This window comes from Drosophila willistoni, unplaced genomic scaffold (genome assembly GCF_018902025.1).
Source record: "Drosophila willistoni isolate 14030-0811.24 unplaced genomic scaffold, UCI_dwil_1.1 Seg143.1, whole genome shotgun sequence".
NCBI lineage: Eukaryota > Metazoa > Arthropoda > Insecta > Diptera > Drosophilidae > Drosophila > Drosophila willistoni.
In genome coordinates, this window is record NW_025814102.1 from 940,550 (window position 1) to 965,185 (window position 24,636).

The 24,636-nt window shown below is 34.9% G+C and overlaps 3 protein-coding genes across 4 annotated transcripts; 1 reads left to right on the forward strand and 2 right to left on the reverse strand.

The window, feature by feature from the left end:
• Positions 1-657: 657 nt before the first annotated feature.
• On the forward strand, positions 658-2,903 carry LOC6649177 (mitochondrial import inner membrane translocase subunit TIM50-C). The gene is made up of 5 exons (XM_002070901.4): positions 658-1,083; positions 1,160-1,343; positions 1,418-1,946; positions 2,006-2,129; positions 2,192-2,903. The coding sequence occupies exons 1-5, from the start codon at positions 888-890 to the stop codon at positions 2,380-2,382; spliced, it is 1,224 nt and encodes a 407-aa protein (XP_002070937.1). The 5' UTR covers positions 658-887; the 3' UTR covers positions 2,383-2,903.
• Positions 2,904-5,916: 3,013 nt separating this feature from the next.
• On the reverse strand, positions 5,917-10,538 carry LOC6649178 (protein cramped). Its single transcript, XM_002070902.4, has 7 exons — positions 10,428-10,538; positions 9,406-10,123; positions 9,133-9,336; positions 7,028-8,529; positions 6,602-6,968; positions 6,364-6,524; positions 5,917-6,301 (listed from the first exon to the last, which is right to left on the reverse strand). The coding sequence occupies exons 2-7, from the start codon at positions 10,067-10,069 to the stop codon at positions 6,200-6,202; spliced, it is 3,000 nt and encodes a 999-aa protein (XP_002070938.2). The 5' UTR covers positions 10,070-10,123; positions 10,428-10,538; the 3' UTR covers positions 5,917-6,199.
• Positions 10,539-10,943: 405 nt separating this feature from the next.
• Positions 10,944-15,538, reverse strand: LOC6649138 (syntaxin-4). Of its 2 annotated transcripts, XM_023179273.2 has the most exons (8): positions 15,425-15,538; positions 14,936-15,174; positions 13,170-13,379; positions 11,918-12,011; positions 11,597-11,839; positions 11,457-11,530; positions 11,142-11,390; positions 10,944-11,049 (listed from the first exon to the last, which is right to left on the reverse strand). In XM_023179273.2, exons 2-8 carry the CDS (start codon positions 14,966-14,968, stop codon positions 10,978-10,980), a joined length of 975 nt encoding a protein of 324 aa, XP_023035041.1. In that variant the 5' UTR covers positions 14,969-15,174; positions 15,425-15,538; the 3' UTR covers positions 10,944-10,977. The 2 variants fall into 2 exon arrangements, with proteins under 2 accessions (XP_023035041.1, XP_002070939.2); XM_002070903.4 differs by lacking the exon at positions 15,425-15,538 and having other exon boundaries at positions 14,936-15,404.
• Between the last annotated feature and the right edge of the window lie 9,098 nt (positions 15,539-24,636).

Consider the following 24,636-nt stretch of genomic DNA (forward strand, 5'->3'; position numbering starts at 1 on the left):
ACTATTTAATAATTGAGATAATTTTTTGGTTTCCACTTTTAAGATAAAGAAAAATCAGAAAAAAAACCAAATGTCTTAAACTTAAACTAGAAAGTATATTCATCATTTAATTTTATTGCATATTTGTATTCATAAATCAATATTTTTTATGTGCTTTTCTTAGTTACCAACCTAGATCATGGCGGACTGAAATCATTTTTGGAGAGATTGTTTCTATGGGAACTACATAATATAGTAGTCCGAATTAGCAGGCTCGAGATACACGTCCGCATATATAATTTGACTGCATTTTGAATGGTTTGAAAGTACTTTACATTAATACAGAAAACAGACACGGTCGAAATTGATTCCATCTATGGGTTGCAAACTTCTTGAACTGTCTGCAAGTATATAACAATACAAATTTCATTCAATTTGTATTTAGAATTTAACCAACGGAAACTTGGCGTATGCGTAATTTTTCTGTCTTGTTATCGATCATTTTGGCGTGGCGCTATGATTCGAAAATTGATTACAATGCTCAACTGTCATTTACTGTCATTAGTAATTTGGTTTTAACATTTTTAGTAACAGACAGACAGCCCAATGAAAAAAATAATAAAAAAAATTTTAAAAAACCCCAAAATATAAAAAAAACTATATATATTTTTCAAATTCAATTAGTTTGTACAAGAAAACAAACATACCAAGGGGAATATATTTTACTGCAGCCCTGGCATTGGCAGCTGATGGAAAAAATGCACTAACGCCTTTTAATCGCCGGTTTTGGAGGTTGAATTTTTTTTTTTTTACAAAAAAAAAAATACACTTAACCTTTTGCGGTTTGCACAGGAGGTTTTTTTTTTATTGGTCTAAAGGACAAATAGGAAGAGGACGAAGTTGTAGTCATGCCTACATCGCCAGTCATACAAATGCTGCGCATGTGGAGGACTCCACGTGCCCGTATTCCAGATCTTACAACATTGCGACGCACATTGGGTAATCACTATGCAAGCCAGTGGCTAGGTAATCCCGCGCAACCGCCCACAAATGCCCAGTGTCAGGTGAGACGGTCCCTTTGCACGGCGCATGTGAAACATAACAGTAAGAGTCGTCACTCTGACACCAAAAACCAAATTTGCATCGAATTCTATTTAAATAATCATTATTTGGGTTACAGAAGAGGCAATAACAACGACGGCGACGACGACCTCGCCTGCCAATACGACAGCGTCTCCCTTGCTATCCAAGTTATTCCCGCAAACAGCACCTGAAACAGACAGTGGAGCCGAAGAGGAACGGCAGAAGCGTGATGAGGAGGAGGCCAAAGAAAATGAAAGGGCCTGGAAACGGATGAAACTGGGGTAAAAATAATATATCCCTTTATAGATTTGTGTATGTTTGCTCATGTTTTTGTTGGTTTATGTTTGTGTGACAGTTTTGCCATATTTGGTGGCGGCGGTATTACCACCATTTTATGGGCCATCTATGAATTTGGTAAACCCGAGTTGGATCCCGATGGTCAGACAATTGAGGATGAGTTCACAGGCAAACCGTTGGTGCAACAATACGTCCAAAGGATGTGGAAATCGCTGCATTATTATCAAAAGATGATTCAGGAACCATCACGTTCACAACTCTTGCCCGATCCGCTAAAGCATCCATATGTTCAGCCCAAATTCACTTTAGTATTGGAAATGAAGGATGTTCTCGTACATCCTGATTGGACATATCAGACTGGATGGCGTTTCAAAAAGCGTCCCAATGTCGATCTATTTTTGGCCGAATGCGCCAAAGATTTTGAAATAGTTGTCTTCACTGCCGAACAGGGTATGACTGTGTTCCCCATATTGGATGCCCTCGATCCAAATGGTTATATCATGTATCGTTTGGTCCGTGATGCTACACATTTTGTTGATGGGCATCATGTTAAAAATTTAGATAATTTAAATCGCGACTTGAAGCGGGTAAGTGGGTCAAAAAACAATTTATATGTATATAATTTATTAATTTTGTATGTGATTAGGTTATAGTCATTGACTGGGATAATAATGCAACCAAAATGCATCCCGATAATACATTTGGTATTGCACGCTGGCATGGAAACGATGATGATATACAGCTTCTCGACTTGATAGCCTTCTTAAAGAGTAAGCAAACTGATTACAATTGGCCAATCGAGTCAACTTTATGATTACTTTCTTTTTATTAGCCATTGCCCAAAACGATGTGGATGATGTAAGAGAAGTTTTACATTATTATCGTCAATTTGAGGATCCAATTAGCCAGTTTAGAGAAAATCAACGTAAATTGGCCGAGCAAATGCAAGAGGCGGAACGCGTTGAGCAGACCAAGGCAAAGCCTGTGGTTAAGCAATGGTCACGCAGCATATTGGGTCGTTAAACCGGACAATCATTCGTCGTTACAGTCTCCTCGCAATCCGGCAGCCATATAAAAAAGATAAAAAAGGAAAATAAAAGCAAGGAGAAATATGTTTTAGGCCAAACCCCAAATGGCTCTGCAACCTCGACAAATGTAAATCCTTTCCCCCTCCCCCTAGTTGCCGCAGCAGTGAGGTGCATATATACAAATACATATAATAATACTGTCAACGCTTTTTGTGTCGCTCACAAGAAAAACAAAGAAATCTTTAAATTTTAAGAACTTGCTCTAGTTTTCGTTATTTGGCAAAAACCTAATCTGTCTTCAAGGTCTAATTTGATTTAAATATTTCAATAATTAAACTATTATATACAAAAACAAAAAATAAATGAAAAAACCAAATCTACATTTAATTTATATGCTATAAAGTTCAGATTGGAAATAGCTAGTCATACACGCTTTGAAAAAAAATGAAAAATAGGAGACCTTCAATTATAATTATTCAATACACGTAAAATAAATCATTCAATTTTGTTTTTAAATCATTTTTGTTTCGATTTTTCAAGATGGATATCTCTATTTCAAACTATTCCCTTTCATGGCTGTTGAAATAATGTTTGTTATATTGGGTATTAACATATATATTCGGTAAATATACGACCCTAAAATTTCTAAATGGCAAAGAAAAACTTAAAACTGTCTCAAATTTTCAGTGCTTTTTATACTAAGAGTTTTTTAAGTTCTTTATAAGCCACATATTTTTTTTTCTATTATCAACTTAAAATATAAACAATATTTTAAGAGTGTCGAAAAGCATTCTGAGGCATATGGAACATTATGAAAATTGAACGTAAAGTTGTGTGTTTTATTTGTAACGTCCGTTTCATAAAATAATGACTTTTTCGTTTAATAGTGGTAACTTTGAACATTTCTATATTATAAAATTAGTTTGAGAAAGCAAGATTATTGTAAGAATCAAAAACGAGTCTTAAAGTCTCAACAATTTGTGATTTAAAAAAAATAATTATTATTGGGTTCTTTTAGAGTTGAGGTCCTGGAAATCGGCAGTGTTGTCCACGAATTTATGCCATCTTGATTTTCGGACTTTAGTTCTGATTGTCTCAGATTCAGATTATAAACCGTAACCGTGCGATCATCTTACCTCGGCAGCTTGAAAATTACAAAAATATTTAACAATTATTTAAATACACTAAAGATTATTAAAATTTTACATACATTATTTACTTCTTCTGCCTTCTGACGTGGAGTTAAGTACTAACCTTTTGTCAGTTAAATATCTGTATATGTGGGTCCAATTGTCAGAGTCAGAGTCAGCCTTAAAGTCAAATCGTGTGGCGTTCAAAATCTTGATGATATGCAGCATCTCCATGGTGAAAATTTCGCTCCTCATCATTAGATGAATATTATTCTCGTCCCTTTAAAGTTCAAAGTTTTTGCAAACTTTAGGCTTTTATGCGAGGGCTAGGAATTCGTTTTAGACATATGGTTTCCTGGTGAGTAAGTCTGGAATTCTTCGTAGAATCCGAATCTGGTGGACGATTATGTCGTTTTTTTACTCCGTACAAATTGATCCGCCCTAATATACATACATATATATTTTATTGCATGGTAAGTTGTCTTGTCCTTGCTTTCATTTATCGTCTCTATATTGGATTTTGTTTCTTTTTATATACATACATATGTCTGAGGGTGTTGTCAGTCTTATTTGCTATTCTCTCATAACATTCTAAGCGTGATAGTTCTTCTGATAATTAATGCACCTATGTGACAGATAAATAAGCCTTTTCTTTATCTGGGTTGTCAATAGATGATTTAATTACGTTATCCGGAAAATCCTTGTCCTTTAATATATTAGCAGTTTCCTTCTTAGTTTCTTCATGGTATAATTTGTCCGATATTTCGGAATACAACTCCTTACTATATACATATATTATCATCTTCTTGTAATGTTTGAACTTAAAATTGATAGTTCGTTCAGCAGCAGCAGCTCCATTTTAGTTTTAATTATTTCCTCGTCTGATGATTATAGAATCCAAATATATCATTGATTTCTAGCTCAAAAGTATTCAGCGTTCTTTTAGTGTTTTATTGTTATCCACACATTTCGTTAATAAACTTGGTGGTCTGGTTAGATGGATAAGCTGGATAAAGTGGTCTCCAAAACGTTCTATCCATTGCTAAATATAGAAATCAAAAGTATAATTTATCGTATATAAATGGTGTTGGAGGACCTAGACTTGGCAAGACCCAGACTTGAGGTTCAATTAAATTCTAGAAGAAAATATATATTTGAAAAGCGGTGTCAAAGCTATTTTAAAGAAAAAGAGCACAAAATATTGTTATAAAAGGGTATTTTACATAAACTTTCATAAATTAACTTAAGGCAATATATTACGAATGTTTGTTATCTATAAAAAAAAAAAATATTAGAAAAATGGCTCACAATGAAAAATATACCAAGATTGCAGCCGAACCATTTTTCTGCCATATATTTTTAAACAACGAAACAAAAAAACCAAATTACTTTAATTTATTTCAAAATATAAGTAATATAATTGGTTTTTGTGGGAAAATTGTGAGGTCCGTTACGGAAGACTTTTATAATTTCCAATTTGAACCAATCTAATTTTGAAAATTAAGGTTTCTCAAATATTATTCTTTTATGTTATCAAGTTTTTTTTTGTTTCTACGTAGCATTTTCTAAAAATTAAACAAATACATGTGCACCACAAAATTTAATTTCAATTTTTGTAACATCCGTCACGGACTTCCGTGGATGCGAATATCTTTTCAACAAAAAGTACTTAGGAAAAACGTGAAATGTCATCTGAAAAGCCCACTAAAAGAAAGTCTAAATTGAAAGTTTTATCATTACAACGAGAATAAAACTATAAATTGTAAAAATAATGCTGGATTTGCCCATACGGTGTCTCCCTCAGTACCCAATTTATTTAAATATTTAACAAAAAATATTTAACTCCGTCGATTGTCGTTTATTTGAATTGGGTTTTTAAGTTATTAAAAGAACACACTATACAATCGAACAATTTTTGTACTTGGGAGGTGGATATATATCTTCTTTTTTTTTTTGTATTTGATTTTATTGTTTGTAATTCCGTTTTGTTATGTGTATTTTGTGTGTGTGTGTGTCTGCTTGTGAGTGTGTGTCTGTTTGTGTGTAAGAACTCCAATTGATTTACAGAAAAGCGAATACATTTTGTTTTTTTGTTGTGGGAGAAATTTTGAGTTTTCCAATTATGATAATTTCTATCCCAAGCGCAATGATCTTTCTATTTATATAACTTGCCTATCTTTACGATAGAAAGGTTTGAGAAAGAACTGCCAGAATTATCAACTACAGCTTACAGTCTAGGTTTTATATATTTTTATCAACTATAACAAGAAATAAAAGAGAAAGTATGAAAAAAAATTAATGGAACATGGGAGAATTGTTTTTTTCATTCTCAACAATCGATTAATGTGTTAGTGATTTTTCTTTCGTGTTTTTTTTTTTCAAATTTTTTAATACTTTGTGTTTTGTGAGATATACAAGGAAAAAAAAATTGTTTACATATATGAAAAATGTAACATCACAAAAGGAGGGGGCCCAACAGATGGGAGGAAGGGAAGGATTTACATAAATTGTAAGATTTCTTTTTGTTTCTTATGCTGAAAGTGTTTTTTTTTTGTTTTTTAAATAATTATGATTAATAATAATATCAGGGGATGCACAAATGATAAACAAAATTGGTAGTACGTGTGGGTGTTTCTCTCTCTGTATGTGTATGTGTGTGTGTGTGTGTATGTGGAGGCACTGCTATTCCTTTTCCTGTTGCTGCAATAAGGCAGCAATTTCCTGGAACTTGTGACGAAAATCCACACTACTTTCACTGATCACCGACATGCTGGAAGATGGATCCTAGGGAATTGCATAATAGTTATTGTAATTAAGCCATTTGAATTGAGTTTTTCATGTCTTACCAATATGTCTCTAGTGGCATCAATTTCATCTAAATGACCCAAAAGGCTGGTTAATGAAAAGTCATTGATATTCTCCTCCAGCCAGCGTGCATTGGAAGTTGAGTCTCTGAGCAGATGCATCGGACTGACGCTGCCATTGAAAAAATGTTCGCCAGTCGAGCCTATATAAAGAAAGAGAAGACAACACATCGTTTAGAGTGAGTAGACGATATCCCTCTGTTGCGTTGATAGGACCCACTTGTGGTTTCATCCTGTATGGCCGCCGATGACTCTGGCAGAGTAATGGCTACTAACGACGATGATGATGAACCTCCAGCTACTTCTAATATAGATGATGATGATGTGCTTGGGGCACAAAAATCCAAAGTTGGCATATCTCGACCTACAATTGAGCCATCACCATCATAAGTTGATTCCTCAGCGTTTTGTTTGCTGGCCACTGACGCTGCTGAGACGACAGCTGTGGTAGTTGACGAGGAGATCGGCTCAAAGAGGCTGCTATGCAATTGACGTACATGCAAATGTTCGTAGGGACGCCCCATGGTGGCTGGGGGCAGTATTCGTCGTTGGACCAAAACTTGCCGATTGTTTTTTTGACGAGTTAGCTGCAAGACAAAAAACAATTGAAAAAAAACGAAAATTTATTAACTTTAGTTACTCTTACCGATGATAGTTGACGCACTGGATCCATTATATTGGCTATGGGCCGTCGCACTGGTAACATGGGAGTACGAAATATTATTTCGCCAGTTGAAGCTCCAGATGATAATATATTGTGACCTTCGTTAATGCCACCAGCTGCCAATTGCTGGGCTTTGTTCATCAGATCCCGTTTGCGATCACAGATGTGTCCACAGTTGCATTGACGCTTGCGTACACGCTCGCTGAGATTGGCCACTAAGAGAAGATGTTTCAACTTATTGCTAACCGTTGATGTTGTCACCGCTTTAACACGTTCCACGCTATCACAGTCATTGGTATTATAAGGGAGAGATGTTGTTGATGCAGATGAGGATGAGGTTGAGGATGAGGAGGATGGTGTAGCCGATGTGCCAGAATGTTGTTGTTCATTGTTCGATGATATCGATGATGCCGCTGTTGTTGCTGCTGCTCCTGCCGGCGCCGGCGCAGGCTCACACCAATAATAATCAAGTTCCAGTTTTGAATCCTGACCCAGAACCACATACAAATCACCAACAGTTATATCCGCTGCATTCAAGACAGTCCAACCTTTGCGTATACGCTTGATTATCTCATCACTGAGGAGAGGCTTAAAATTGCGTGCAGCTGCCGCAGCAGCTGCCTCTTTGGCCTCTTTTCTCTTTGCTCGCGATGCAGAAGTCGTTGTTGTGGTTGTTGTTGTTGTTGCTGTCGGTGGCGGAGGAGGTGCAGGAGTGGGAGCGGATGGAGCAGATGGCTCAACTTCTTGTATACTTCCATTTAAAAAGTCATGAATCTCTTCGCTTAGCTCATCACCGCTGCTAATCTCCACCTTGACATTATTATTCTCGACCGTCGTTGTCGTTGGCGTTGCCGTTGCCGCCGGATTAACCTCATCGATTGACTTCTCCAAAGTGGGGCTGGTCAATAATTTGGGCTTCTTAGTGTCTGGTGAACGTTTGTCGGAGCCACTTTCAGTGCGGGCACGCTTATTGGCCGCCGTTGTTGTCATCACAATATTGCCCAGAGTCTCGCTGCGCACCTTAACGCCCAGTCGCTCCTCGTAGGCGGTTAAACAAATGTTAACACTATTCAAATAGGCCGTAATATTTAACAATGGCCGATGTATGGCTACTCCCGGCTTAGGTTGAAAGCAAAGCGATGGCTCAGTTGTTGATGAGGCGGGTTGTTGTTGCGGTTGTTGTCGCTCCTGCTGCTCGCCGCTACTGTTTGGAGTACTTGAGACAGATGCCGATGATGATGATGATGAGGAGGGCGCTGATGATCCGCTTAATGCCAATAGGCGCTCCTCGTTCAAACGCTGATTAACGCTGCGCCATTTGTATTCAAATGTCTGAATGAAACTGATTAGCTTCTTATGAAGCGGCACAATGACACGACCACGCGGGTTCTGGGCCAACGATTGGACACGACCAAATGATTCCATATTCAATGGTGTAACAAGCACTTCCACTTTACTTGGCAGCCGAATGTCTTCCAAGGAATCTGCAATCAAACAAAAGCAAATAAAATGTGTTTGCTTGACAAAGAAATTTATTCCTAAAGCGAAAATATCAAAAACTTAGGTTAATAATAACTTAATATGATTAAATCAGTCAATTTCTTGGGCACGAAAATGTAAGTTAAAAGAAGAAGGCTTTTTTAGGGTAATAACTTTAACTTTAATGGACATTTCTGCTCTTTTCATCAAATGCCTATAGGTTAAAGTTATTTGAATCAAATAATGTTTCAGATGTTTTGTTATTCTTTTTTCCCTTACGAGGAATATCTTATTTGCAGCAGAATACGATGGAAGAAATTTGATTTACTTTCTTAAACTCTTGATCTCTACTCTCCATATGGAATCAAAAAGGTTCTTTAAGCCCGATGACTTGGCTGGACATTAAATCTCCAGTCCGTTAAGGTCGGTCTTTAGTCTTTACCGGCTTCTACTGTGTATTATACAATTATAAAGTGAAAGCTTATCCATGAAATGTGTCTAGAACTTTCTTTTGTCTCCATTTTGGATGCGGAATACGCTCTATCTCTCTCGCTCTCTCTAGTAGATTGCTTAACTATATTAATGTGATAATTAAAAGGCAATTTTACCATCTAACTGATTGAGTCGTCGCAGAGCCTTGCATGATGGCGTCTTAATCCTTATATTCTTGCCCTTACAGCGCACTGTGATCTGTCCATGATAGACCAAATGTTTTAGCTTCATGAAATGCTTCTCCGTAAGGAATTGCAATTTGCGACGCATTTCACCATAATTGATCAATGTATAGAGCTCCTGGGCGGGCTTTTTCAATTCTGAAGATAATAATAAATATAATATTAACTGATTTGCTGGGGGTTGGGGTTGGGGGCGTTATTACATACCTTCGGAATATCTAACATATTTGCAGATTTTGTGATACGTTTGATAATAATGCTGACGCACATGATCCTTGGTCTTGAAGCTATAATGATCATTATTATAGGAGCTGCGACGTTTCAGTTTGCCATTGATGCAATTGGCCACCGATTCGAAATCCTTGCCAAATTCATTTAACGCATCAAAGAAGCAATTACGTTCAATATTTGTCCATGTGGTTTTGCCATTGCCGGGACCACCGGAACCACCACGGGAATTGTCATTGCCAGTGCCACCAGCACCGCCGCCTGATTTCAATTGTGATGGTGTCTTTTGATTTGATTTGTCATCCTTTTTGCCGCCATGCTCCCGTTCCGATGGTGGCGGTGTCATTGGCCTTGTCTGATCCAGTTTCATTTTCTGAATGACTCGTGCACTGGCACGGGTACCAGGACAATTGTGGGTTATAACTGATCCCAGTAGCTCCTCTTCGGGTGGATTTGGTATGGCTGGTGCTGGTGGTGGTGTTGGTATTGGCATTTGTTTACCATTTATCTGGTTGGAATTGCTGCTATTGGCATCGGTGGGCATGGGAGGGGCAGGTGGAGGGGGAATTGGAGCAACAACATTGGCTGGATCGGCCGACTCCACAAGGCTTGGGGATTTCGCATTCTTACACATTTCGTCCATTTTATGCCAATCTCTGACCACACTGGCCCCACCACCACTTTGGCGAATCCTTGCCTGGAATTCAATTCAAATTTCGAATTAATTGCGTCCCGGAAATATTTACAAAAAAATGGCGCTCAGAGAATGAGAGCGAGAAACAACAGAGACAACGAAAGAGCGCGCGCGAGAGAGAGAGAAAGGGAGAGCCGCAGAGGAAACGGGTCTAAAGTTTTGTTTTTGTTTCCTTCTGCTTTGATTTCGCACCAGGCATCATCTCTCATTCACTTCTCACAATTGTTTATTTCCTTGCCACGGACTCGATAATTGCATTGATCTGTCCTCCTCACATCTCACATATCCTGGTCAATATTACACTCACCTAGTTGATTGGCAACATGCAAAATCGTTTGGTTTGGCTAGATATCTATATATATATACACATATAATAAAAAAAAATAAAAAAAATGTAGACGCTAGATGTTGATATCGCTCAGCACTCTGCTCACTGTTAAAGTTAACAGCGCTATGTTAAAAATACCAAATGTGCTGTTCGACGCAAACAATTGTTATTAGTGATGACACCAAAAATGGCAACACATTTAAATTTGAATAATTGAATCGAATAGAAATTGTTATTTTTGCTTTGAAATCTCTGTAAACTTTATATTTTTGCAAAATTGTTGCAAATTTCCAGAATATAATACCTATTTGGTTCCTTGTTTCTTATTATATTTAAAGTGACAACTCTGGAATTTCCGTTGTAAAGACGCCATTTTCTCTTTTTAGTGTGGTGAATTTCTTAGTTCAAAAAAGAATGTTCCTTTTTTCAGTTTTTGTTTTTATATTTTTAATTTTAAAACTTAAAACTAAATAAAAGATGAAAAAAAAGAATTGGTGTTGTGGCGGCAGCATTGTTAACCCAATAGTCATCATAAATAAATGCCCACAAATAATAATACTATAACTACAGCAACCAGTATGGCAATGAGCATTATTTTTTTCTAAAAGTAAAATAAAATAAAAACAAAATCAAATTAAAATGGAAGTTAAATAAAGCCGAAATTCTGCAACTCACTGAATTAACTTATCTCACCTTGCGTGCCTTCTTCTGGTGCTTTTCAGCCTTATCCAAGTCGACGGCTCCTTTGTCGGTGTAAAGTGTGGCCTGTTGGGCATGAAACTCGACCCTTTGTATCACTTCACTTTGCTCCATGACCAGTGTCTGGATACGCATAAATAGAGCATGTACATCTTCTATAGATTTCTCCAGTTTACGTAGTTCATTAAAACGATCCATGAGATCACGAAGTGTTTGTCTCTCTTTTTCTGTTTCTTGCAGGATCTTGATGGGAGATATATCATTTCAAATCAATTGATTTTATATATACAATAATTATTTTTCGCTTACATTATCTACAAACAGCTTCGTTGTCTTATTCTCAAGCAGTAGCTCAATCTCTTGTTCACTGGCTTCTGAATGAACTGAAATACAACAAAAATATTTACATATATTCCAATTTTATTCAAAGATTTCGACCTAATACTCACTTATTTTCGAATGCATTCGAAGATTTTTCTTTACTTTTAGCTCAAAATTTTGTAGAATTGACTCATTCTTGTGCCAAAGATTTAGAAATGTCTGATGTAGCCCATAAAATAGAGTTCGCTTCATACGTGCCTCCAAGCTGTAATCATTCTCTGGCGGTAGATTCGCTTTGAAATCCTTGAAACGACTTATCAATTGATTGCACAATCGTAGATTTGTCGAATGCAATTCATCCATTTCATTTTCTATGGAGAAATGTGAAAAACTTGAATTAGATGGAAGATTATCAAATTAATATTCAGTTTTTGTTAATCGAGTTTTACCACTAAATGTTCTGAGGTTGATGGTTTGGCTCATACGATTCATAGCTTCTAAATTGCTGGCAATTTGTGAGAGTTGAACTCGTATCTCCGTATACTGAAAAAGTGCATAAAAGATTTGTAAAGAAGTTTATCATATTTTTAATAGAAATGCAAATGATGTATGTATGTATCAAATTCGTCTGCTTTCGGAAAAATCCAAAATGTCACCATTTTTCAACGCTAAATTTTTTTAACATTTTCAATTGCAGTTTAAATGATTTTCATTTTTAATAAAATGTATTTCTAAAAAGTTTATATCTTCATATATTTTCTGGATTATGGAGTTTTAATGGGTCTTCTTCCAATTTTTAAAATTATTGTATTACAGTCGAGTCCCGATAATTCGAACTGGTGATCAGTTTTTTTTTTCGATTTACACAGAAATTTAAATTATCGTGATTTCCATTAAACGATTTTTTTTTTCAAGGGGATCGCATTTTTTTCGATTTACCGCAATTTTCGATTTAGCGATTTAGCAAATTATCGAGAATCGACTGTATATAATTTTAAAAGGGTTTTTTAAAATTTAAAATACTTTCAAAGATATGTGAGGCAATGTTAATATACAACAAAATATTTTTTCAAACTTTTTTAAAGCGTTTATTTCGAACTGTTTTTCGAACTGGCGCCAAAAATACAGTCTGTAATTCTGATCTGATTTACATGAAACAAACATGCAATTGACGCAAAATTGCCACTCTGATGCTAGTCTCATTGAAAATTTCAAAATTTTGTACAATTTTCATATCCATGCTGAATCTTACGCCGGCTTAAACTTTAATTTCAGATGACCCTGCATCGAGTTATCCTTAAGCAAATAAGCTTGCAAATAAAAATGATTGGGTAAAGTATTTTTATTATTTTCATTCATTTTTTCTTTGCTGCTTGGTTATTTTCTACTCATACAACCACAAATAAAGTGTGAATAGCAAAGTATTGTTTGGCTAAGATCAGCTGATGATGATTATGCTGCGACCGATGCCCATAAAAGTGGGCGTGGTTTGAAAAAGAAAAAAATAAAATGAAAAGAAAAAAATATTAAAGTGCATAAGCTGCTTATCACGAGTTTGGGCATCAACGACGATTGAGTAATACCCGGGACTGATTCATGCCCAAAATGAGCGATAAGTCAGAGGCGGGGAAAGAGAGTGATAGAGATAGAGAGAGTGGGAGTGTGAGGGTATTTGAATTTGTTTTTTTCTTTTTTACTTACCGGATTGAGTATGGCATCCACATTTGTTCCATTTTGAGCCATTTTAAGGCTTTGACGATCCTTGCTGCCGCTGCTGGCGTTGCCGCTGACGCCGCTGTTGCTGTCGGCGCTTGTAATTTGATTATTGGCTTCGGTTGTCCCGTTATATACACTTAATAGAAGCGATGATCCATTTGTCGAAGATGAGTTTGAATTGGAGCTTAGCGAACGCTTTAAAAATAAATCAAATATAAAATAATATATAGGTACACAGAAAATCAAATAGGAAAATAAGCAATCTGGTCTGGTGTAAATGTACAATAAAAATGACTTCGTACTGGAAATTCACTTAGAGCTTTGCAAAACAAGTGTTGTTAGCAATTGGGGGGGCATTTTGGGGTTGGGTGGAAATTGGGTTGTTCTACAAACATACATACACACCGTATGTGTGTGTGTAAGAGAGAGTGGGGGCTACTTTATCGCTGTTATCTATGGACAATCTGATAAACATTTAACACTGTCCTCTAGCACCCCCGCCCAACTTTCCATAGGCATTACAACTAATAAAAAAACACATATATATATGTTTATATAAATAAAAATACACCTAGTGTAAAAATTGAAAATACTTTAAGGTTAAGTTACACACTCAGAAAGATTCTCAGTTTGTTTTGTCTAGCCGCTTGCACAGTGGGGCTAAAGTATAAATCTTCTTATATACACTTAACAAAAAAAGACCATCACCGATTGAATCTTTTCAAGTTTTATAGTAATTATAATTGGTTTTCTAAAGACTTTTGGTCCTATATAATTATCCTCTATATTTTGATCTTGATGAAAAACGTTTCTATAATTAAAAACTACACAGAAAAAAATTTTGTTTACTTTAAATGTTATAAAGCGTATAGTAAATCCAACTAAGATGTACGATTTATACTGACAGTCATTGTAAGCTATTTGTTTTTTTCTTTAATTGAACATTTTATAAAATATATGTAGATATTGTCATAATATTGTAATTGCCAGTTAAATTAGGCCTGTTCTCAAAGGCTTAGCCAGTTATAAGCAGGCAAAGGCAGCTGCCCTATCAATTTAAGATGAAATTTCTTTGTAATTCATTTCCTTAACTCATTTAAAGAAGAAGATCTATTTTAAATTTTATTTCAGAATTCGAATCAAAATGTATTTAACAAAACAATCAGTTAAAATGAATTGAATCCTAGCTACGCTCTTGCAAAAACTAAGTTTCTTTAAGTAAATGTTTAAGAAACATACATATATTTAGTCATAGGCGGATGTAGAACTGTGAAATGAGGGCACTTTGCCCCTTTAAGTATGCAATAGACTGGAAAAGTATTCATTGTTTTGTAACTTTTCGTATGTTTTGCAACATTAAAATTGTCTATTAACTGAGATTGCTTCAAGAATGTTTTCTCGTTGGCGATTCTGAATGAATTTTCAATCTTTTCGGATCCGATTAATTAATCGCTGGGATGTGTTTTGAAATCGCTCCTATCAGATCTGAACTTTAGAAACTCTTAATAAAGTATGAAATATGCAAGACTTGCTGATGAATCCATATTACAAGATGCTAGTTTTGAATAGGTTTCCCTCCATCCACAAATGTTTGAATTTCCAAAATTGAATAAGACAAAGTAGCTCTTGGTTTTTGACACACTGTATATAAGTAATTAGCATTTACACACACACACACAAACACATGTATATACATACATACATACATATATTTGCATATCTATGGATATAGTATTTCAATTTGACTTTACCTGCAAAAGTTCAGGTAATCGATCTCTGGCCATTGTACTTGTTGTTTTTTTTTTTGTTTTTGGTTTGTTTTCAATTATTATACAATTATTAATTGTTTTTGTTGCACTTTGTAGTTTCCTTTCCAGCTGACACTGGGCTGCAACAGCTGTTTGCAAAACTCTGCGTGTTCCTGCTTGCTTTCCTCTCCCAGCAGATGTGAGACAACGAGAGCGTCAGAGAGAGAAAAACCCGTGTTCGACTTCACCAAGAAGAGTTGAAGAGAGAGAAGCTTTTCGTTATCAATGCTTATCAGTGGTTATTGTGCGGGTAGGTGGGGGTGGTGGGGGAGGTGGGTGAGGTGCGCCTCGTAATTTTCGAGGTGACAAAAATATATTGCTTATCGCAAAAAGTATTCTCAGTATTCGAAATTGCCCGACAAATAGTGACTATCTGACAGGTATTTTACTATGATTCTCTCCTCTCTCTCTCTTTTTCTCATTTATTATTACATATTTCAATTAAAATGACACCCGAGTGCGGTAATTTTTTACTTTCAAATTTAATGCATTTTATTGTATAATATTTAGTTGCTTCTTTTGTTGTCTCTCCTTTGCCGTACGTCTCAGAACTAAATATTTGCCGGCAGCAATTCAGAATTCAAACTGAGATTTTCTTGCAATTTAAAAAGATTAAAGAGACAAACACACACACACGCACACACACACAAACGCACAGACAGAGAGGGAGAGAGAATGAGAGAATAAACATGAGATAGTGAGAGAACAATCGTCGGGAGTTTAAGATAAAGATTTGTATTATGTATAGCTAGTTAGTTAGTCTTGCTCCACATAACAAATTCCGTTTTGCCCCCGAAAAAAAAAACACGAAGAAAATGTATGTAGGTACGGTATACATATATGTAGTATATTCCAACCGGTTGTAAGAAAAATGTGTTAATTGTTTTTTATTATTGTTATTATTATTGTTGTTGCCCTCAACACACATATATATATATATATATATGTTTTCTTTATGCATATAAATATTTTTACAAGCAAACTTTTACGCTCAACGCGGTTCAATTGAGAAGGCACAGACCAACCAACTACCTCGACGACGAGTGACGACCGACGACCGACGACGCGACGTAGCGACGTTCCAAAAGTCACTTGCGCTAATTAGTTGAACTGTATTTCATTTTATTTTATTTTTTTTTTCTCTTCTTAGTTCTATTGCGGGTAAAGTCATGCCCGACTTTTGTTGTCATAATACCCCTCGAGTTTATACATACAGATATTCTGTCTATATACTTACATATATTCATTGACATTGCGAGAGGGTATAAAAGTGCAATTGGGGTAGGTTTGCTTTGCTTTCAAGTGTGAGAAAAAGAAGAAAAATAACATTTATCACTATTTCCGTATGTTATTCATTCTTTGGCTTTGAGTTAAACTTATCTAAACTTTCAATTAAGTTTTAAAATGTTGCTCAAGTGCTTCAGAACAATTTATGAGCTAAGTTTTAGAAAAAAAATTAAATAATGAATTTACAACAATAAGAGTTTTGACTTTAAAAAACTGAGTTTCTTAACGTAAATGTTTAAGAAACATATGTTTAGTCGTTGGCGGATGTAGAACTGTGAAATGAGGGCACTTTGCCCCTTAAAGTATGCAATTGAATGGAAAAGTATTCATTGTTTTGTAACTTTTCGTATGCTTTGTCCATAAACTGTGTTTGCTTTCTTTATAGATTTCTAAAACCAAAATCTTCGACTTCGGCTTTTACTAAATGCCTTAGGGAGCAAAAAATTGAAATGATGAAATGTTTTTTATATATATACAATTAGTTTGTTTTTATTTTTAAATTAGAATTAGTTAATAATTCGGTTAAGGTATGCTCTTCCAATTTATGTGAATAATGGTAATTATATTTTTACTGTATTTGATTTAAATGCCTCAAGAGTCTTAGAAATTATAATTTGTATATAGTATGTTAAGAATTAATTTGTTGACATTCTATATTATAAATAAAAAATATATATAATTCTTAGAAATCTAACAATAAGCTGAATGATTCTTTCTATGAAACCCATAAAGCTTAAAAAAATTTATTAGCCTTAAAAATACATAAGGCTTAATTCAAAACACTAAAAATTCTATAAGAAGTTGTAAAATATTTGCATTATATACGAAGTATCTATGAAATTTTCTCATCTCATGAGAAAGTAAACAAGTTTACGACATTCCCCTTAATATATGAATTCAATTAATAAGGTAAGAGATTATATTTTTATTATCATTTCAAGTTTCAATACACTCTAACAATAAATCCATTAAACAATTAAGTAAGCAGCAGTTGTATTTATAAACGTTTTTTTTATATATAAAAGTATTCAATTGGCGGTGTTTCTTCTTGGCTTTGACGTAGGTTCTTTGCGGTTACAGACCAAAATCCAACATCAACAATACCCACCATCAGTTGTCAGTGGATATTTATAAATATATACATATACATATATATGTGTCTATAGTATGTATTATATTTCCATTGGCATTTCAGATTGCTTGGGTATGACTAAGAATTACAAGTCTGCGGAGTCAACTTGACGCCGACTTGAAGATATCCTCTATGGATATGCGAGTTTAAGTACATGTGAGAAATTTTTGTAAATTGCAATGAATCGAATATATACTTTTAAGCCCTTTCTACAGGGTAGTAATCGAAAATAATTATATTTGTTTGTTATTAGTGTTGGAACTACATGACACCTCAATGGTCATCCACCTGGGTAAAAAGATCTTTGTCCTGTTCTAAGCTTTAAGCCAGAGCCCGGCACTCATATCCCCCGGGGGACGAACTTGTTCGGCACCTCGTATGCGTGTAACCGAACGGCTGCCGAAGTCCTCACACAAAATTATCATGAGCGAGAGGGTAGGTTTTAGTTTCCCTCAGCATTTCGACGCAAGCAGATCTATGTCGCTTTGTTGAGAGAACACACATGAAAAAATTGATCGCTGCTTTGTTTTCTCTATCTTTTTCTTGCATAAGATTATTTGCTGCACTCGTTTTCTTGATTTGAGGCAGACTTTGATGAAGTTTAATTTTGCGCAGTGTAAAGCAACATACGCACACAAGCAAGTGCACACATACAACTAAACTTTTTTAGCGCTCTCTTTGTGCCGGGCCCTGCTTTAAGCTGCACTATCAATTCATCTCTCTCTCTCTTTCTGTCTCTCTCTCTTTCTCCCACTCTCTCCTCTTCTCGTCTCTGTAAATTGCAAGTAATTGAAAATTCATCAAGGAATGCTTATTGAAAGGCATTGTATACATATATGTATACATATGTATGTATATACTTATAAATATACAATGCAAGTGACTCAATAAGCATATAATAAAAAAACCCCAAGAAAGTTGATTCAAAAAATAATTAAAATACAAAGCAATTCAAAGCAGAGAGGTGGAGAGAGAACAGAGAGAAACACTTGGAGGTTATAAATTTGTTTTATGTATTACTAAAGCTTTAAATAAGAAAAAAAAAATATAATGAAATCATATTAAAATTTTGTCTTATTTCTAGTAATTTAAATTTTAATAAAATAAATAGGCTCACATCAATGCTTAGTCGATGCAACTAAACATAAAAACAAGAAAGATGCACTGGCTCATCGGCCACAAATCGCAACTCAGCCCATCAAACAAGATTCGGCTTTGCAGGTCCATCCTAAAGCCCATATGGACATACGGCATCCAACTTTATAGCGTGTCAATCCAACGTGGAACTACTACAACGGTTCCAAAACAAACTGCTACGTACATAGATTGGTCGGTGCACTCTATGTCCGGAACACTGTTCTACACAGGGACGGACGAATCCCCTCACTCCATAAGGAGGTACTGAGATTCGGATCACCAATTCACCAATCACCCCAACCGGCTAGCAGCAGACCTGCCAAATGAAACCTTTCCTCGCAGACTAAAAAGATTGCACCCTCTGGATTTATCTTTCAGGCCTGATCCTGACTGGTGGGGCTAGTCTCCTCGGGCTCAGCAGATGCGGCTTTGCTTTTTGAGTGTACTTTTGCTAATGCCATGTTTTATGTGATTTGCATCGAATTTAATCATTGTCCAAGCTTGGACAGATTTTAAATATACTTAACAACAAACAAACAAAATAATACTAAAATAGATAATTATCTATATTGAATCGATATAAGTAGGTACTGCAAACGAGTTTAATTCTTTGCATGATAAGTAGAAAAGAATACCTTTTTCTGGGCCGGATTTGGTACACCCTTATAAAACATATATATATGTATGTGCAATGTACATAAAGTCAAGGGCTCGCACTTTTTGTTAGACATCTAAAAACCATTAAATTTTAAATTTTTGTCAACTTTATTAAAATTATATGTGTAAGAATCTCTCATGTGAGCCACCAAAGAAAACAATGTCGTATTTTTTACCAAAAAGTACCTATCACAAAAGGAAACAATCATTTGGAACAGTTTTCGTAGATTCGAACTAGTGGTAAGTAATTAGTAATTATCAGCAATACTTTGCATGATAGTTTAAAAATAATTTTTTTTAGCTTGGCTATTTATTGGGCAAATATTTTAAAATAGATTTATTTTCTTTGCCTAAACCGCATAATTTAAATTCAACAAAACAAAGTATTTCTTACGTCTGGATGTGATTATGTAAAATCGTTTGCCTTACAACAATTTTTGATTTATAACGCATCGAATACGAAAATACGAAATTATATACAATACAATATTATACAATTTTGAGTTATCGCTAAAAACGAATTTTCATATTTTTCATTGCTCACTCCAATGGTAGGTTTAACATTTTTGAAGTTTTACGTCGACAATTACAATTGAGCTAAAATGTTACTATGTTGAGAAATAAATTAACCTTACTTATACTTAAAGCTTATTGTTAGACCAAACTTAAGATAAGTAAATATTTTTGTATATTTGTGTAAATCGAGCTCGCAGCTTGGTCATCATTGTTGAAATCGGCACCAGTTTGGATACATTATATAAATCCAAAGGAAAGAAAACCATGGTATATCGATCTATGTTTCTTCAATCGTAATCGTGTGACTAAAAGGTTTAGCTTCCTTTTCGTGGGATTATGTTAAGGTTAATGCGACAAGCCTGCAATTGTTAAGGAATTTATTGCCCGACAACTCGCCCAATATGTTAGAGGGAGCACTCTCAATCATATATATCGTAATAGTATTCAATGTGTCAATATTTTTAAAAACCAAAGTCGAATACTTCAAAAATCATTCTTTATCGTAGACTATATTCAAATACTTACAAATTTTATTAGACATTTCATTTGCATTGAATTTTGTTACTCCTTGACTGATCCCTTCCAGCGGGTATAGACTTTTCGTTATGTATGATTAGAAATAGTTTCTTATGACTTTTTATGCAAATATTGACCGCAATAGAACTGGAAACGAGTTAGAAATTCAGTTGCATGAATTTGGATGCAGATTGCAAATTGGATGAGAACCAATCCGCTTCACCACCATCGCGTCGCATCGCATCGCATAGAATCGCATCTGGCCATCATTCATTCACCTGGTTTCCACTTCCAGAGTTGGGTATGCCTTAAAGGCTTTAAAAGCAATTTGTGCACGAAGAGAAAAAAAAAAAAGAGTTCTTGTTGTTATTGTTGTTGTTGTTGTGTTTTTCGCGAAATTTTATACCCTGTGGGAGGGTATCATAAATTTTGAAGTCACAAAGCAGAGAGAAGCATATCCGATACCATGAAATATACTAGAATATATATATATATATGCTTGATGATCGAGTTCACTTAGCCAAGTGTGTGTGTGTGTGTTATGCAAATTTGTCTAGCTTGCACTTGCCCGATTGACTTACTTTATACTCTACTATATGGGGTATTATGAAAAATGATACTAATATGATGCTTTGTTCAGATGCGAATAGGAAAATGTAACAATGAATCCTAGAAATCATAAATTGTCTTAGCGTAGATATTTTAGTGGCATCTTGCCTAGATAAAGTATCATAAATATCCTTCAAAGACAAAATTTTCTTTTATAAGTTTCATGTAATCTTTAAAATCCTTGATTTAAATGTTATTTACCACAATAATTTATGAAACTACAGCCAAACAAACTTTGATTAAATTTTTTTCCCATTTTTTCATCCATTTTGGATTGGGCTGCAAAATTATTGGTTTTTAGATGCAAAGTGACTTTCTTCTGGTAGTTTAGAGTTTCAGGATACAAAATTGGAAACCAAATCTGTGGTTAGCATCATCTTTTGCAAAAGTCGATTCAAAGGATTATTCAATGTAATTTTTATTTTGCAAATCGTGTAATTTACTTTTTTTGCATTTTTTAGATTACACGCGAATATTTTGCACTATTTGCAATAAAAAAAGTTAGTTTAGTTTTGAATTAAAATTAAGTTTGAAACATGGTCTCAAATTAAGGCAAATTGAAAGCTTCACATAGACCCAATATAGAAAAGAGTGATAAATTGTATTTTATATTAAAGTTCAATAAATAAAACTAACTAAATGCATACTTCCCTTTAAATATAATCAAATAAAATATAGAATTTTTTAAAACATACAAGTAAAGTACAATCGAACAGTATGTTCGAAAAGTCGAAACGCAGTCTAACATGGGTTAGAGGCAATTTTGGGAATCTAAATCGACATAAAACGTAAAATTCTATGTCTAAAGAAGGAAATTTAGGATATCTATTCCAGGCAGGATGCCACTAAAACATCTATGCTAACAATAAGACAAATTATGATTTCTTGGATCCAATGTTACATTTTCCTTTTCGCATTCAAGCAAAGCATAAGTTTAGTATCATATTTTCGACGACAACGTATTTTTTTTAGTTTTAAAATCCTGTTAAAGTCATCAACAATACTTTATTAGATAAATATCAAAGGCAATTCTCTAGTCTTTGAGTACACAGTATTTTCCCATTTTATTCGTTATATTTGTTTTGTTTTTATGTCTATTGTATTGTCTTCTAAAAATCTGGATTTTTGTTGATCGAACTGATATTTAATCTGAAAATAGAAGCAAACTATTTTATACGATTTTTTTAGGACATTAAGAATCTTAATAGTTCCAATAACAATACGCATAATGCAAGCAAAAGGTTAATTGAAACCTGGAGCACTAGTCGTATGCAAATATATTACGTATACGACGTGTGAGACTTTGAGTTTGACTTAAAAAAATGTAAAAGGAATGGAAAACTGTCACGTCCGTAAAAACTTCTGATAAAAAATATAACAAGATCTAATAATTACATCTAACCCTTTCATGTGAATAAGCTTTCGAGAGAGAGAGAGAGTATATAAATATTCGTTACTAAGCATTTCGATTCTGAAATGTTTTGTTTCCTATCGCTTCGTGATGCCATTTTAGTTTTTATTTTTACACTTTTTTTTCGTTTGCCATTCTTCTTCTCATTTTATTTTATTCTATGTTATTCTATTCTGTTTTCCTTTTTGTTTTTGGCGCGTGCGAATTTAATCAAAAGTCAAAAAGCCCAGGACATGCTGTGGCTATATCTCGCTCCATCTCTCTGCGTTTCTGTGACTCGTACAGTTGCTCTATCTCTCAACCATTTTGTGCGTGTGCTGACCCATACAAAAGGCAAACAGCTAGATGGAGAATAAAGGCATGAGTAGGAGGAGGCAGAAAGCAGCGATGCTTTTCGGGGGGAGGGGGGGCATATGATGGCAGAATGGGGGACACAAACACACAAAAAGACTCATCAAAAACTCATAAATTTGCAATTTTCGACACATGACAAAATAAATTGTAAACAAAAGCTGCGCGTAAAGCATCACAACAAGAACAATAACAAAGCAAAGGGATGGGAAGGACTCCCGTCCTTATGTGCGTGTGTATGTGTGTGTGTGTGGGTGGTTAAAGGGGCCATTTTCAACTTTTCATTTCAATAAAGCCAATCTAAATGCTTGTAAAATTTTTCACAAAAATTTTCAATACAAAGACCAAAAGCAAAGCAAATGTTTCTTAAATAATAATTTATTTTACAAATCGAAATTGTTAAATTTAAAAGAGAATTGAAACCATTTAGGGGCTAACACAGGTTTTAATCCTTAATGGATAAGGAAGTCATTTATCTGCCATGAAATGGCTGTCAAATGCAATCCAAATGACACCGCTGGTTGAAAGTTTGTTGGTAGTTAAGTGGCGCGAAATTCGAATGGTTTCTGTATGTTGATATTTTTATTGAAGAGAATATGTTATATAATATATATGTACATACATATATGTTTATGAATGTATGTATGAACATTCCCATAGCATTAGGATATGACAATTTTCCGTGCATTTTCAACTTTATAGTTGCTGGCATTTTGTGTTTGTTTTATTAACCTGAGTTCAAGCATGGACGTGCGCCAGTGCTTCCTGGCTGGTTGGCGTTTCTATCTATCTTTCGCTCTCCCCCCTTCCCCAATCCCTCTCCCTCTTTTGGCCAAGTCCTTTGGTTCTTTAAATGCAGCCTGACAATGACATGACTTGCCATTAATGCTCAGGCAGGCTACGATAGGAAGGCAGACAAAGAACGCAGGCAGTGCGGCAGGCAGGCGTTTGTGTGGACAAACAGGATGCACATACAGGATGCACTTTTCCACAAGAGTTGGAACAGGAGTGAGAGCGAGCGAGAGGGGGCAAGGGATCCCAAGGATTCGCGATCCAGCGACAAAATATTGTCGCCTGCAATAAATGCCAAGCATCCGCTGCGCCAAGTAGTATCAACAACAACAACAACAACAACAACAGGGGGGCAAAGGCCATCATTTTGTTTTGGCTTCCCTCTTCCTGCATCAGCAGTATCCAACATAACCTCTTACAGAAGACCCTCACACCACTCACTCCACCACCGTCTCACTCCCCGTTGTGAATACGATAAATAATGCGACTTGGCAATTTCCATTGCCGCTGTTCTGTTTTTTATGGCAAAAGCAGGTGGAGAACGAAACATGGAACGGGGAGGGGGGTAAACAATTTAAGTTCATAACCAAACGAAAAATGCCTTAAGAATGCCATCGAGAACTAAATATCTATGTAACCATAAACGAAATAATAAGCAACAAGGGTAAACTTTATAAAGACTTTAACTTATGCACTTGGCAGGAAAGTTACTAATATATCGATAACCGATAATCGTTGCAAAGTCTTTTCACTTTTTCCCTTTTGTTTGCATTCATTTTCGTCTATAAAGTACTGAGTTTAAGAAAAAACAATATTTCTAGGGGTAAATATTATATTCTAATGGTTTCTACATAAAATGCTCAAAAATCAAGTTTAGAAATATTGCAGTTGGCAAATAAATAGGTTCCGATTCGAAAAAAATGTATTTTATTTTTTTAATTCTGATATTTTTTCATTAATTGAACATAAATAAACAGCAATTAATTTATTTCAAGAACACAAAAATATAATCTGAATAAAATCAAAATAAAAACAATCTGAATAGTTCATTTTTTGTAATCCATCATATAGTGATTTGATCCGAACAATTCTCTGCCCTAATTTTAATTAAGCGATTAAAAGCTTTAAAAAACTGAATTTCAGTAGTCCTGAATGTACTACTTAATCCAGCATTAGGCTAAGCGCTTCGTTTTGATGAACAAGTTCACTGACTCACTTTTTTGGATAAGTGGATAA

Bases quoted from the DNA above. Each gene is read 5' to 3' on its own strand.
- LOC6649177 (XM_002070901.4), top strand. From the start codon at position 888: ATGCCTACATCGCCAGTCATACAAATGCTGCGCATGTGGAGGACTCCA. The intron at 1,344-1,417 runs GTAAAAATAATA...TTTGTGTGACAG, and splicing joins TGGAAACGGATGAAACTGGG to TTTTGCCATATTTGGTGGCG. The intron at 1,947-2,005 runs GTAAGTGGGTCA...GTATGTGATTAG, and splicing joins TAAATCGCGACTTGAAGCGG to GTTATAGTCATTGACTGGGA.
- LOC6649178 (XM_002070902.4), bottom strand. From the start codon at position 10,069: ATGGACGAAATGTGTAAGAATGCGAAATCCCCAAGCCTTGTGGAGTCG. The intron at 9,337-9,405 runs GTATGTAATAAC...TATTATCTTCAG, and splicing joins ATATGTTAGATATTCCGAAG to AATTGAAAAAGCCCGCCCAG. The intron at 6,969-7,027 runs GTAAGAGTAACT...TTTGTCTTGCAG, and splicing joins CAGTGCGTCAACTATCATCG to CTAACTCGTCAAAAAAACAA.
- LOC6649138 (XM_023179273.2), bottom strand. From the start codon at position 14,968: ATGGCCAGAGATCGATTACCTGAACTTTTGCAG. The intron at 11,840-11,917 runs GTAAAACTCGAT...ATTTCTCCATAG, and splicing joins CAACCTCAGAACATTTAGTG to AAAATGAAATGGATGAATTG. The intron at 11,531-11,596 runs GTGAGTATTAGG...GTTGTATTTCAG, and splicing joins TCGAATGCATTCGAAAATAA to TTCATTCAGAAGCCAGTGAA.